This window comes from Amblyraja radiata, chromosome 31 (assembly GCF_010909765.2).
Source record: "Amblyraja radiata isolate CabotCenter1 chromosome 31, sAmbRad1.1.pri, whole genome shotgun sequence".
In the NCBI taxonomy this organism is placed as follows: domain Eukaryota; kingdom Metazoa; phylum Chordata; class Chondrichthyes; order Rajiformes; family Rajidae; genus Amblyraja; species Amblyraja radiata.
In genome coordinates this window covers 8,096,405-8,112,618 of record NC_045986.1, presented here as the reverse complement: position 1 = coordinate 8,112,618, position 16,214 = coordinate 8,096,405, and the positions used below count along the sequence as shown (strand labels likewise).

Sequence of the window (16,214 nt, the reverse complement as noted above, 5' to 3'; positions counted from 1 at the left end):
TTTTCTAATTGTCTCCTTCCCTGACAGTATTCACTGTTCCTAGAATAATCTTCAAACATGGGCGGTGGTACACAGTTACCCTCCCTAACTGTTACATCATCTTTTATCCTTACCTCACGTCCATTTTTTCCAGCAGTGTTTTCGAATATCCATCTCACATGAAAATTTTGCCCGGTCACCCTTTCTCCCAGTTCTTGGGATGCTATGGTTCATTAATTGATCCAGGGTAGATCATTAAGCTCAGCACAGACTAAGAATCAAATATGGAGGCATCAGGTCCGATCAGTTTAACACTGCACCATATCCTTGGCAGGTTACTGGTGTCTTTTAATAAAATATATATTTACCATCAGTAACATTTACAGGTGTTAGACAAAGACCATCTTCAGCTAGATTGTCCAACCAGTTAACTTCAAAGATCAAAGTTTTGCCATCACCATCCCCAGTAACTTTTGGGGGTCAACATTGTGGCATACACTAGCCACATTGTGGCAACTAAGAGCAGGTCAGAGGCTGTGTATCTTATTGGGGGGCAACCCTTTCTCATCTGACTTTCAATCAGCTGCAAGTGTAATGGAATAATCTCCACTTGCCTGCTGAGTGCAAATCCAACCAGTCTCAGTAGACACAAGGAACTGCAGATGCTGGAATTTTGAGCAAAAAAACAAAGTGCTGGATAATTAATTGGGTCAGAGCATCTTTGGAGAACATGGATGCGCTGTTTTTGTTCTCTGCCTGACCTACTGGGTTATTCCAGTACTTTGCGTAATTTGTCCAACAAGAGTCAAGAAGCATGGCACCTTCCAGACCAGAGTTGCCCATTTGATTCACATCCTCTTGATCAACGCACCCCATGTACCATGACTGCATCCTATTGAGTACACTACAGTTACTTCTCAAGGTCACATCCCAACGCGGCATCTTCTATTGCTTTGTAAAAGAAGGGTAGCAGAGGCTCAGGATTATTGCCACGTTACATTCCAGTTTATAACTTTGTCAACACCAACACGTTGTGACACTTGTGTACTGCTTAAGTGAGGTCTGCTGTGTTATTTTACCGGGTTGTATGCAAATCAAAGGATTTCACTGCACTTAGGCACTTGGCAATAAAGTATCATTGAATCCAAACTGAAATCTCCCTAGACTTGGAGAAAATCTTTAATAGTGGCCAGGTATAATTCCTGACAAGTCCCTCCATGCAGCCCTGTGGGAGTAACATCACCAAGAAGATTGCAGCTGTTGAAGAACTCAGCTTGGCACCGGCAATTAGGAATGGGCAGCAAATGCTGACCCTGCCAGTGAAGATCTCCCTTAAACTGAAAATTAAGCTAATCAGGAATGGGACTTCTCCCATTGATTGGGTAGGATGTTCAAGGGTGGGGAGAGTAGCCTAGTGTAGACAATTACTATGTCAGGTTGCATTTGTTTCCTGTAATCTGGCCCCATTTCCTGTCGTTAGGAATATCTTTGATCTGTGCCCAGTCTGGTCAAAGTAGCTGGGTGAATAGACCAACAGACTGGGAATAGGCTGCATCGATTAGTTATACTGAGGACATGCACTGGATCATTGCCCTCGATCCTTTGACTCCAATGCACATTTCAACTGGTAAGTAGTTTATCAGACCCATGAGGATGACTGCTCCACACACAGTCTGATCATTGCAACGAGCCGAGGAGACAACCATGCCTCAATGGGGAGCACCTCTTCCCAGTCCCACTCCAGGCTCCACATATAACAAGCAAAGCACCATCAGGCCAAAGATGTTTGAGATGTTAAGAGATTATTTGGACTTGGAGTAATGTTCTGACCAACACTCATCCAATACATCAGCCAACATCCCTACAACAGATTACATGGATGCTCTGCTGTCTGTGGAGTCTGTTATTTGTGAAGGGAGTGGTTTCATTTCAAAAATATTTCATCCTTAAGTGCTTTGCTGCCAAGGATGTGAAAGGTGCTATATATATATATGAACATTATTCTTTGCTCTGTCAGGTTCCTTCAAGATTGAATTCATCTCTGTGTGGAAGTAAACAGCAAAACTTTATTTCTGTCAACTGAAGGAAATTGGTCCAAAAAAGGAACATTTCATTGTAATTCCTCTTTTTTTTGTAAACCAGCATCTGAAATCCCTTGTGAGTAAAATTGTTTTTTTTTACTTCTAACTACTAACATGTAGGAAAGAATGCATGTGTGTGTGTGGGCATTGTGGGTGAACAGGTGCAAACCAACCAATGCCCTGCCCAATCTGTAGCAGCTGAACGCCTTCAAGCCTCATACAGTTTGGGGAGGAACGGAAAAGATTTCAAAGATATGTAATGTTTTTTCTTCATTTGCAGCATACAAATCAAAATCTAAATTTGCAGACATCAAAATATTTTTATTGCTCAGTTGCAGGTGTTTGTGTTTGGCCAATGAGAAACTTTGTAAATTCAGATTGAATGAGGAGAAATACCTTAATGTGGAGCAAAGTTATGTAAATTGCGTACGGTTAATTTATGCTTGATACACTTTAAACAATCCCCAATTTTAGATTCCAAAATTATCTATTTAACGACAAAAAGACAAAACATAATAAATATTAAAAAAATATTAATCAAAGTTCAACATTCAAAATACAGAGATGAAGATAAAGCAAACTTCTAAGCAATTCAAATCAGAATAAATCTGCAATCAAATAATGATTTGAAAGCAAACCTCCAGGAGCAGGATTTTATCTTTGGCTGTTAGTGCTGCACATTTGTGAGAACATTGGACACTGGTCTATGCCACCTTAGACATTCTGCTCCATCGCAATGGAATGAAGCAATCACACAGAGGCCAATATTTGGTGCTAACAACCAAAGATATTACTCTCTCTACAACTGTGCCTTAAATTAAATCAGACAGAATCACAAGCATGTAAAAAGGTACAAAACAAGGAAGGCGCTCAATGCAAACACAGGAGGTATTATTTCACCACTACATTAACATAGGTTTCTCATTGAACTCAATACAAATCTTCAGCAATGTGTCAAAGGACTGAATGAAGGCAGGGAGGAAATGAGGAGTGAAATGCAGAGACAGGCACACTGATTGTGCACACTATAGGAACTCTGAGCATCTGCACACTGGTCTAATTTATGTTGCTATAATTACATTAATGCTCTTTTTGCACTTTATGAGTTTCCTTTGCCTCAAAAAATTTTTTTTTCTGCTTCACTGCTTCTTAGCCTAGGGGGCAGGAATCAATTCACTTGCTTTTGCCTTTATGAGAATTGTCAGGCTGGTTGACTGTAACATGCATTGGGAAATGATCAGTAACCTTGCTCTCTTATGGGCTTCAGAACTGAATGACTGTCTGGAGGAGCTTGTTTGTCCTATTAGTCATCACACTCAAGAAGGTGTTTTCATGAAGAAGTCCAGGAAGGGTTGTGAAGGTTTCTACTGAGATTCAGCTTTTGCAAAATCCATTGCCAGATGCCAAGAGCAGCACCTACAAACTCTCAATTAGGGTAAAGCCACATTTTGAAGCCCTCCTCTCATTTTACATCAAAGGGCTGAAACCTTGAGTATATCAAAAAAAGCACCCAGAATATCATGAACTGAATTTCATTTAATAAATCTATATTGAAGCATTACATTTGTAATTCTTGATTAGTAAGGATGTCAGGGGTTATGGGAAGAAGGCAGGAGAATGGGATTGAGAGGGAAAGATAGATCAGCCATGATTGAATAGTGGAGTAGACTTGATAGGCTGAATGGCCTAATTCTGCTCCTAGAACTTATGAACTAAAGTAGTGGGCCTTTACTGCATGAAAGTGCATGGAATTTACAGATACATTATTTTTGAAACAAATAGATTATTTTATATCAATGCAATTTTGATATTCCTTTCAGCATCCACTGCTTGATGACCTACACCACCAAACCACCACTGCCATTGCATGGGTTGCATAGAAGGGATCCCACCTGTTCTGCAGCTAAATCACACGACCTGCCCCATTTGTGGGTTCATTAGAATGTCAAGAGACTACATAAAACATTCATATCAAATTTCAATAAATACTTAATTAGAACAGTAGTTTTCTTTTAAAAGAAGTTAGATATTCTTGTATTTAAAAAAAAGTAACATTAAATTTGCACTGGGTGTACAATACAGTTATACCATCAGACCATCTAAGCAATAAGACATGTACTTTCACCAGAAAGGGGATTCTGCAAAGTCAGATGCTTTGACATATCAGGTGGTGATACATCGATTCACAATGTGGCCACAGCCTCAATGTTATGAACTTTACCTGAAGTATCAAATCCATCAACCATAATAGAAGGAAACCAAGCCAAGATGTTTGAATACTGGAAAAGCAGTCAAACATGCAATAAACATTAGCTTGGCATTTCTCAAGTCTGGAATGAAAGAGGGAAGTCTGATAACTATTTCCTCACTATCAGGCTTTAAGAATGCTACACAGAAGGGCAGGACAGTGAGTGATTCAAGCCCAAGCCTGCACAGAGAGGTCTTTGGATGGTGAGTGAAAGTCCTCAATCTCACGTAACATGTGCGACAGGTCAAGTGTGACAACAGTCACGCAACAGCCTTTAATATCAGAGATCAAAGCAGAATGGTGTTCCTCTGCTTTGAAGCTTTTTCAGCTAACCCCAGAGACTGCAACAACATAGAGGCAGAAATGGCCAAGGAATAGAATACAGGGAGTTATGGGTTTGTTATTTTTAGATAAATAGTGGAGTTCCTTAAGGTTCTGTAGCAGAACCCACTGCAAGAGCTGATACAGAGCACAGCATGGAAATGTGTAGTGAGGTAAATATTTGTAGGATTTGGAAAGGTTGAGAAGGCATTGAGTCATATAGCGTAGAAAGTCCTATCCATGTACCTGTCTACTTGTTTCTTTAACATTACTATAGTACCTGCCTCAACTACCTCCTCCGGCAACTGGTTCTATACACCCACCACCCTTTGTGTAAAATACGTACGCTTTAGATTCCTATTAAATCTTTCCCCCCACACAATGTTCATCCACAAGCTCACTAGTATGGAGAGAATTTTGCTGGAAGAATCTATCTCGCTTTTTTATAACACCCAAAATAAAAAGCAGACAACTTGCTGTCCAACAACACTGTTGGAGGCTGTGTGGGAGTACGGAGGCAGACCACTCTCATATTTTCTGGAACTGTGTAAAGATAAGGCCATACTGGGAAAATGTTAATGCAGCTGTAAAAAATATCTTGGGTTATAAAATCCCAAATACCTGCCCTGTGATGTATCTGGGGCGCATTAAAGATATTGTAAATATAGAAGATACATATTTGAATAAAGTTTTGCTTGCAGCAAGTAAGAAGGCCATTATCAAGCAGTGGCTTAATGAAAAAAGTCCAAAACAGGAACAGTGGTTAGAAATTGTGCGAGAGTTCTTTAATGTGGAGAAATTGACATATTCCTTGAGAGTCAAGGAGAATTCATTTGAGAAGATCTGGGAAAAATGGACCGTTTATTTGAACCATGCCACCAATTAGATAAATGCCGAGCTAGATATGGGAAGATTGCGTTATATAGAACTAGATGGTATGTTTGTATGAATATTGAATTATCTCCAGATAACTAATCAATGTAAATGTTTTTTCTTTTTTTAATTTGGTAATTGAACCACACGGTCTTATTCCAAATTTTTTTAAATTTACTTCTTTTTTTTCCCCCCCTATCTACTTATTTTTTAAATTTTGATTGCTGTTTTTCTTACTTTGTTTTATTTATGGTGATGATGTTGCACTGTTTTGTATATATCTCTTAAAAATCAATAAAAATTTAAGTGAAAAAAAAAAATCTTTCCCCCTCACCTTAAACCTATGTCCTAGTATGAGGAGAAACAATAAACTGGTTCTGTCAATTTTGACCCTCCTCCCACTAATTTCAAAGATACATTGTCTCTGTTTCTCTCTCCATAGATGCTGCCTGACCCTCTGAATGTTTTCAGCATTTTCTGTTTTTTATTTCATTTCTTCCACTGCTGCCTCTCAGGAACAACAACATGTCGTGGTTTCTTTCTACACATGGGTGACCTGACACAATCTGCATGGATTCAATGGGAAAGTGCATGGAATCAACTCTCCACTCTCATCGACGGGCCATCTCATTGGATGCTAAACCATCATCCAAAGGACACAAGTCTGGTCTCTGCACATTAACACTGTCTCGAACATAGCTCCCTAATTGACCAGATAGTAAAATGTAACACAATAATGCGCTTTTTAACTATTTCTTGAAGTAACAATAAACAACAGAGCAACATCTAGTTACGTGTTCGCACACAAAACGCACCAAAGAGAGGAAGACGGGCCAGGAAACAGTTTGATAGTTCACTGTGGGCAGCTCACTGAGCAAATTATTGAGATAAACCAAGAAATTAGCTGAAATAATGTTGGATAAGATGACCTGCAAAACTAGTTTCCCAAGAAATTCTCACCAAATCAAGTTTTGGTGATGAGCTTTAGCATGTTAAAACCTCTCACAGTGACAGGAGCTTCATACAACTTTAGTGAATATAAACCTGTGTATTGTACACTGATTGTTTATCCACACTATGACAATCTAAATATATACATTTCAATTAGTGTTTGAGAGTGGAGATAAAAATCAGTGTGTGATGGGGGGGGGGGGAATAGTCTTATAATGAGGTTGGCCATTCAGGAGCAAGAGAAGCCATCTCCTGAGCTAGATAGCAGAGGGTATTTGAGTTGCAGCAACTTGGTTAGCTGAGTAAGTTCAAGAAAGCATTTGGTAGATGTTTGGACAGTAAGAGTTGACGGGTGATGACAGAATGGTGGCACTGATGGAAAAGATCAGCTATGATGTGATTAGTTTGATCTTTGTCATGTGTACTGAAATAAAGTGGAGCTTTTTGTTGTGTGCTAACGTGTCAGCAGAAAGACTATACAAACCATCCACAGAGTACAGATACATGATAAAGGGAATAAGTTTAGTGCATGATAACGTCATGCAAAGTCTGATTAAAGATAGTCCAAGGGTCTTCAATGATGTAGATAGTAGCTTAGGACTGCTCTCTAGTTATTGGTAGAATGGTTCAGTTGTCCGCTAACAGCTGGGAAGAATCTAGAGGTGTGCGTTTTCACACTTCTGTACCTCTTGCCTGATGGAAGAGGGGAGCAGAGGGGGTGACCGGGGTGAATGGTTAAATGGTGCAGCTGGCATGAGGAGCTGAATGGACGTAGCCTGCTTCTATTGACTCTATGCATCTTGGTCAGCAAGGGCAAGTTGGGCCGAAGAGCATGTTTCTGTGCTGTAAGATTCTACCTATGTTCAAACTGGTTTTAGCTCATCTATAAACCTTCCCCTAGCACTTCTGCCACAGTATCTAATCTCCCTTTCTTGAAAATTAGTTATCCCTTACGTTCCCAAGTGAGCTGCTAGATTCAAACATAGAGCACAAATTCATCATTTAAATATCAAACAACTCTGCTTCCTTCTCCTTCCAGAATGAAAAGCTTCGATCAATGTATCGACATATCTCTTGGTTGAAGAATTCTCCAAGTTCAGAGGTGAGCTGAATTGAATCTTTCCTAGTTTTGCCTCTTTCCGGCTGTTCATCTCCGGTATTGTCACTGACTGGGAAACTGTTTGAGTTACTCATAAGCGACTCCTGTCGTGATACTTCTGTCGTCTTCGCCACTGTTTGCATGTTCTGGGATGTCGCACTGTGTTCGTGTCGACTATCCACGTCGACTCGATCTCCAAAAAACTGCTGCTTAATATCTTCAAATCCATCACTCCAATCTCGCTTTCCAGACTCGATCTCTTCCATGACAACTCTGTGAAACTTTCGAATCAGGTCCCATCGGTGGCTTCCCAAACGGTCAAACATCTCATAGCAAAGGATGTGCCGAAACTTCCGCTCAGCCCGGGTCATGTTCATTTCCAGCAACTGGAAGTAGCCAAGCATGAAGAGATCGAGGCTCAAGCTGTCATAGTCAACTGGAGCGCCATTAACATGAGGGAGAAAATGCTCAGGCCAATACATGATATGATGTCGGCTCAACCGCCTGATTTGTCGAGTTGGAACCTGGGAGATTATTGTCCTCCAGTGGCCAATAAGTTTGCCGACCACTTGTCTCTGTTTCATGAAATAGAGAAGCCGACTGTCATCACTCCTGCCTCTCATTATTTCAGATTGTAACTCCGAAGTGTTAAACAGAAGCCCACCATGGTGATGAATGTCTTCAAAATCCTCCATTAGACCATCTGCAATGTTTGTCCTTGTTTGGTTTTGCCTGAAAGGTTCCACAAATGTCCACTTCTTCCAGTGCTCGAGGAAGAGGAAGACGATGCGTTCCTTCCTCATGTCTATGTACTGTTGCACGTAACTGAGGTCTGTCTGGACTGGAAGACTTCTGGTCAGGAGGTCGGGGCTAAAGAACGCCTCATCATTCACAGTTAAACACTGGTCTACATCATTCCTGCAGATATCATTTGAGTACAGTAATGGCATATGCGTTGGGACAATTAGTGGTTCGACCACCATCTCTGACCCATGCTTGCCTTGATACCGTTGTTGCACTCTGAGATCTGACTCACTGCTTTTAGCTGCATTGGTACAAACATTAAGGGATTCTTCCCGGACGGTTTCTACACCTTGAGGTCCAACCGGCAAAGACCTCTTTCTTTTGTAAACCTTGTGTTGTGTATCGTCGGACAGTTTTGATTGTAGTTGTAGCTCGTAGTTTGCCTTGATGTTTTTGACCGACACGCCACATTGCAGAATTTCTTTCTGAACCTCCTCCCTGGTTGAGCTGAACGACTGCGATCTTCCTACGTTGACATTTGTCTCTTTGCCTGGAGAAACCTTCGCTGGCTCAGCCGCCGCTCCCTTGTGTTGGTCACGCAGAGGCATCAGGTCAAAGATGTCCATCTCCTTCCCTCCGAGAGTGGCCAGAAGGATGGCCATGCTTTTGAGCAGGATGGAGATCTTGTTGCACCAGGCGGGCAGGTCTTCCGCCTGGCCATGGACCTGCTTGGGGTTGACTGTGAAATGCTCGTGGGCTAAGGCCGCGGACACGGGCAGCAGCTGCTGAAGCTCTAGCTCCAGTTGCTCCAGTTCTGTCTCCACTTTCTGCACCTTGTGCATCACTTGGAGGTTTTCAATTTGCTTTTCTATACGGATGATATCGTCCTCGGTCATCAGCTCTCCAAACGGTCCCAATATAACATTGTGAACCTGTGAGTACCTCCACCCCTCAGGCTGGTAATAGCTACTGTTGTAAAACTGCCTCAGGAGAAAACACAGGGCAAAAACACCTCCTGAGCAAATGGGAGACCTAATATTCACTGATAATTCTTCACAGGGTTAGTGGTGCAATAGGATTATATTACATGCATCTGATCTTAGCGATGCGTGGTCTAATGCAAGATAATTAAATTAAATACAACTTTTTCAACATTATTTGTAAGTCAACTTAATAATCTTTGTACAGAGGGAATTGTTTCTAATGGACTGTAATTAGATTTATTTTAATTCCCTTTGAGTTAATATTCCATCAGCACAAACAATGATGCTCAATTGATGATAAATGTTGCCATTAAAGGGGTTCTTTGCACCACTCACCATATATAAAACCATTGAAAGTTGCAGTGCCCATTCAGTATTCCTACACTGATGCACAAACAAAATGTTTTAATTGAATTAAAAATTGGTGTTGTGTTCCAAATTTAGCAAATTAGTTCATGGAACGCCAATAGCTGAATGAAATGCATTCAAATGATGTAATGTGTAAGATAGCCCCATTCTAGGAGGTGAATTCTAACATACTTGTCTTTTTAACACAATGCAGATTGGCCAATGGCATTTTAAGGCTCTCATTGTGCTACCAGGTAGCAACAAAGTGGTAAATTCTATGGTTGTCATTCCAAAGAAAATCATTGGTACTCTCCATCACAATAGCCCTGAGAACTTCCTTTCAGAAAACGATTGCCTTCTACAACTGGTGCAAAGATATACAATGATGGAACACAGTTGGCACACTGTTGGTATGGAGTGTACAGGTATCAGTGTGAGGAGGTTCAGAGGCTGAATTAAAGTAGGTCGTAAATCTAGTTCTGGACAGTCACTTAACCTCTCAATCAACGGTTCCTTCACCCAGTCTATTCACTTAATAGAGCTTCTAACCAGAGTGTTCTGAACTGCATGCCCAATAAAGGGTTGCAGTTGCAGTGCCGTACAAAGTGTGAAGGTGGCATCTCGTGCACACTGGGAAGCCCACACTCCCACTGCAGGTTCACCTGTGACAATTCACATTGGCCTGAGAGAAGCAGACTGGACAATAAAGAGAATCTGCCACTGGCTCAAGGCTACATTAGGTGTAAAACTAACTCATGCCCAGCAACAACCAGGGTGCATAAGTTAGTAGCACAGACAAAGTCCTGAAATGCTCTAGAAAATTGATGTTTCCAATGGAGTAAGATCAGGATATCAATGTTAAACTAATGGCAAGTTTAATTTAGTTTGTTTTTGAGATACAATGTGGACACAGGCCATTCACCCACTGAGTCCATGCTGACCAGCGATCACCCTATACACTATTTCTATCTGACACACTAAGGACAATTTACCGAAGCCAATTAATCTACAAACCTGCACGTCTTTGGAATGTGGGAGGAAACCTGAGCGCCCGGAGAAAACCCACGTGGTCACAGGGAGAACATACAAGCTCTGTACAGACAGCACCCCTATTGAGGATCGAACCCGGGTCACCGGTGTTATAAGGCAGCAACTCTACCGCTGCACGACTGTGCCACTCGGTTAAATCATAAAAGTATATTAAAATATAGTGTGGGTGTTTACAACCAACAACTTTTACGGCCTCGTGAGATTTTCAAAGCAACCCCACTATATTGTAGAAACAATATTACCTGACAGACTTTTACCTGCTCCTCCTCTCTTCCAGCTTTTTTCCCCTCACCCTCTATAATCAGTCTGACGAAGGATCACCTACCCATGTTCTCCAGAGATGCTGACTGACCCACTGAGTTACCCCAGCACTTAGTGTCTACCCACTGCACTGTAACTTCGTGCTTCCCCCTTCTCCATTGCATGTGAATCTGTGTAGTCTGTGAATCTTCTGTCTGGACGTTTTGTAGTATGTTTTAAAATGCCAGTTTAGTCACCATTTTGGTTTACAACATTTTTCAGTGCATTATCTGATTCCACTAGTGCCGGTGTTTAACAATGGGAACACATAATAAAGCACAGGTCGGAAAGTCGTGTGTACCACGATATAAAATGGATACTGCAGCTTCAGTTCAACGTCACTCCAAAGGACACACCAAACCATAAAACTCATGCAATGCAAGCACGTACACACACACACACACACACACACACAAGGTATTGAGAAAAAACAGATGAATAAAACAATAGCTTCAGTGTTGTGCCCCTGCACCTGCAGCAAGAATGTGAAGTAGACAATGGGCAGCAGTGGAATGCAACTTGATCTGTACTTTCCCAGAGTCACTTCTGATGTCTCTAAATCCCTGCCAAAAGCAATCCCTGCGTTTTACAAATGCCAGGGTTGACCAAGGAGTCCCCGAGAAACCAAAGCTTAATCTTAAATATCATCAGATTCTTATCTCGTTTTCTTTGCACCTGATTGTTTTGGTTGGTATTAAAATATCTGAAGAGGTGAGGGAATAATCTGTGCGGCAATTTCTCATGCAATCGCAATTGGCAGCCTTGCTCCTTTATTTCTCCGGTCCCTCTCCACAGCAGATATGGAGAATTCAATAGAATTTCTGCAGCTTTCACTGAGAGTTAAGTTTAAGGAGAAAGACTTGCAAAGCCAGGCCTTATCTGCTGGAAGGGTCGGGGGGAACTCGTAAGGCTAGGTTATGCAGGAAGATTGTTCCCGATGTTGGGGAAGTCCAGAACAAGGGGTCACAGTTTAGTGAATCTCTGGAATTCTCTGCCACAGAATGTAGTTGAGGCCAGTTCATTGGCTATATTTAAGAGGGAGTTAGATGTGGCCCTTGTGGCTAAAGGGATCAGGGGGTATGGAGAGAAAGCAGGTACAGGATACTGAGTTGGATGATCAGCCATGATCATATTGAATGGCGGTGCAGGCTCGAAGGGCCGAATGGCCTACTCCTGCACCTATTTTCTATGTTTCTATGTTATGAGACCAGGTGTAACTGCAACCCCCTTTGACAAGATACAATGCATTTAAGAAGGAACTGCAGATGCTGGATAATCGAAGGTAGACAAAAGTGCTGGAGAAACTCAGCGGGTGCAGCAGCATCTATGGAGCGAAGGAAATAGGCAACGTTTTGGGGCGAAACCCTTCTTCAGACCCGGCCCGAAACGTTGCCTATTTCCTTCGCTCCATAGATGCTGCTGCACCCGCTGAGTTTCTCCAGCACTTTTGATAAGGTACCATGTTGGGAAATCCACTATTAAATCTCAGTTCAGTTTAGTTTAGTTTAATTTAGAGGTACAGTGAGGAAACAGGCCCTTCGGCCCACCAGCGATCCCCGCACATTAACACTATCCTACACCCACTAGGGACAATTTACAATTATACCAAGCCAATTAACCGACAAACCTATACGTCTTTGGAGTGTGGGAGAAAACCAGAGATCCTGGAGAAAACCCACGCAGGTCACGGGGAGAACGTACAAAGGCCGTACAGACAGCACCCGTAGTCAGGTTCGAACCCGGGTCTCTGGCGCTGTAAGGCAGCAACTCTACTGCTGCACCACCATGCCACCCAAAATGATGAAACAAATAAGATTATTAAGGAGATTTTAATTATGGCATCTTTTATATAACATAGAAATTTACCATCTTCACCGGTCTAAAGTCATGAAAACATTCAAATTGAATTATTCCAAACTAGGTTTAGAGTTAGACCATAAGAGCATTATAAATCAGAGCATTGAGTTTAGAAGTTGGGATGTAATGTTAAAATTGTACAAGGCATTGGTGAGGCCAATTCTGGAGTATGGTGTACAATTTTGGTCGCCTAATTATAGGAAGGATGTCAACAAAATAGAGAGAGTACAGGGGAGATTTACTAGAATGTTGCCTGGGTTTCAGCAACTAAGTTACAGAGAAAGGTTGAACAAGTTAGGTCTTTATTCTTTGGAGCGCAGAAAGTTAAGGGGGGATTTGATAGAGGTCTTTAGAATGATGAGAGGGATAGACAGAGTTGACGTGGATAAGCTTTTCCCACTGAGAGTAGGGAAGATTCAAACAAGGGGACATGACTTGAGAATTAAGGGACTGAAGTTTAGGGGTAACATGAGGGGGAACTTCTTTACTCAGAGAGTGGTGGCTGTGTGGAATGAGCTTCCAGTGAAGGTGGTGAAGGCAGGTTCGTTTTTATCATTTATAAATAAATTGGATAGTTATATGGACGGGAAAGGAATGGAGGGTTATGGTCTGAGCGCAGGTATATGGGACTAGGGGAGAATACGTGTTCGGCACGGACTAGAAGGGTCGAGATGGCCTGTTACCGTGCTGTAATTGTTATATGGTTATATGGTTATAAGACCACAAGAAATAGAAGCAGAATTAAGCCATTCCGCCCATTGATGCTGCTAGGCCATTCAATCATGGCTATTTTTCCCTCTCAACCCCATTCTCTTGCCCCCTCACAGTAACTTTAGACGCCCTTGGTTTAGGTTTATTGTTGTCACATGTACAGTGAATGGTTTTGTTTTACATGCTGTCAAATCAGATCAGATATAACTATCCATAAATACAGTCGTCAAACTCAAATATAGTAGGTAGAGCAAAGCGGAAGATACAGAGTGCAGAATATAGTTCTCAGCTTTGTATTGCAACCGTCCCAGAGTCAAGGTCCAATGTGCGGAATGGGGTAGAGGTGAATCAGACCCTAGCTTATGAATTATTAAAAAAACATAACATTGTTTACTTAAAGGACCACGAATAAAAAACGACATAATGTAATCAGAGATTTTATCCATTTATTTGATTACTGTAAAAGCAGCAGATGAAAGACAGAATGCTGTGGTGTTTGGGAGGCTAATCTGCTGGACATTGAATGATAGCACACAGAGACAGGTGAACTATTCCAACATGTTCATGCGATCTGAATATCCTCCTGCTCCACTTACCCCATCTTCCTTCAATCGTCACATCTACCACCCCCCCTGCCCATCTCTTTCAAGGACACAAGGAGCATTAACAGGCCATCAGGCCAATTCAAGTTGGTCAGAGCAGATCTGATCCTGGCCTCTACATCCACTAACACCATTGCCAATGTATTCCACTCATTGCTCTCTCCTGGCCTTATTCCACTTCCATTAAATGCAGCCATTCTCACCCCAGTTTACCCTCCCACACCCCTCACCCCTACTTTCAGTATGAAGAAGGGTTTCCGACCCGAAACATCACCTATTCTTTTTCTCCAGTGATGCTGCCTGACCCGCCGAGTTACTCCAGCATTTTGTGTCCATCAGTGATAGGTGGATACGTGTGAGGAGGATTTTCGATAGACGGATGGTTGGACAAACGTTAGAGAAGAAAAAGACTAAAGGTGTGAGATAAGCATGGAAAAAATGCATATTGTGAAGCCAGAGAATGGAATGTAGGTGAAAGGGGAGGGAGGGGAGACATTGGCGCGTGTCAAGAGGGGTTCAGTGAAGGGAGAGGGGTGTCAAAGGGTAGAAGGGTGGAGGGTATTGGTGCATGTTAGGTACATAGAAAGATAAGCAAGTGCACCTTCACAGATCACAAAGAAGATCTCAAGCCTGTTGTGTCTCATGCTATGCCTCCCCTTTATGCTGTTAGTCTTCAGCCTCGAGGGTTACTCCAGCACTCTACTCGATAACTAATATCAGAGACAGAGAGAGAGACAGAGACAGAGAAGCAGAGAGAGAGAGAGAGGAAGAGACAAAGAGAGACAGAGACAGGCAGAATCAGAGAGAGAGAGATAGAGACACAGAGACAGAGACGGAGACGGAGACAGGGACGGAGACAGGGACAGACAGATAGATAGATAGATAGATAGATAGATAGATAGATAGATAGATAGATAGATAGATAGATAGATAGATAGATAGATAGATAGATAGATAGATAGATAGATAGATAGATAGATAGATCTATCTATCTACATCTTGAGATGCTACATCTTGGCAGGACAAATCAAAATAGGACGTACATGGTAAATGGTAGGGAATTGAAGAATGCAGGTGAACAGAGGGATCTGGGAATAACTGTGCACAGTTCCCTGAAAGTGGAATCTCATGTAGATAGGGTGGTAAAGAAAGCTTTTGGTGTGCTGGCCTTTATAAAATCAGAGCATTGAGTATAGAAGTTGGGATGTAAGGTTAAAATTGTACAAGGCATTGGTGAGGCCAATTCTGGAGTATGGTGTACAATTTTGGTCGGCTAATTATAGGAAGGATGTCAACAAAATAGAGAGAGTACAGAGGAGATTTACTAGAATGTTGCCTGGGTTTCAGCAACTAAGTTACAGAGAAAGGTTGAACAAGTTAGGGCTTTATTCTTTGGAGCGCAGAAGGTTAAGGGAGGACTTGATAGAGGTCTTTAAAATGATGAGAGGGATAGACAGAGTTGACGTGGATAAGCTTTTCCCACTGAGAGTAGGGAAGATTCAAATAAGGGGACATGACTTGAGAATCAAGGGACAGAAGTTTAGGGGTAACATGAGGGGGAACTTCTTTACTCAGAGAGTGGTGGCTGTGTGGAATGAGCTTCCAGTGAAGGTGGTGGAGGCAGGTTCGTTATTATCATTTAAAAATAAATTGGGTAGTTATATGGATGGGAAAGGAATGGAGGGTTATGGTCTGAGCGCAGGTATATGGGACTAGGGGAGAATACGTGTTCGGCACAGACTAGAAGGGTCGAGATGGCCTGTTTCCGTGCTGTAATTGTTATATGGTTATATGGTTATAGATAGATAGATAGATAGATAAGCGAGGAACAGCCCATCAGCCCACAATGCCAATGCAAAAACATGGTGCCAAGAATGACTCGTACCTGCTGGCACTCAATCCATATCCCTCCATTCCATGCAAATCCAAAAGTTTCCTAAAATGCCACTACCATATCTGCCTCCACCACCACCTCAGCAGCGTTTCCAGAGGACACGCCCTGTGAAAAACTTGCCGCACACATCTCTTTAAGATTTGCTCCTCTCACCTTAAAGCTATGCCTAGTAT

General features: G+C 41.9%; 1 protein-coding gene across 2 annotated transcripts in view; it reads right to left on the bottom strand.

The window, feature by feature from the left end:
- espn (espin) overlaps positions 1–16,214 on the bottom strand; it is a 251,281-nt gene that overhangs the window by 13,850 nt on the left and 221,217 nt on the right. Inside the window, exon 12 of one of the 2 annotated variants that reach the window (XM_033047984.1) lies at positions 7,101–9,276. The exons of the other annotated variant lie outside the window; for it this stretch is intronic. Coding sequence (XP_032903875.1) covers positions 7,456–9,276 — 1,821 coding nt within the window. The 3' untranslated portion in view covers positions 7,101–7,455. Of the gene's footprint in view, positions 1–7,100; positions 9,277–16,214 lie in introns of those variants that run through there. 2 annotated transcript variants of the gene reach the window in all.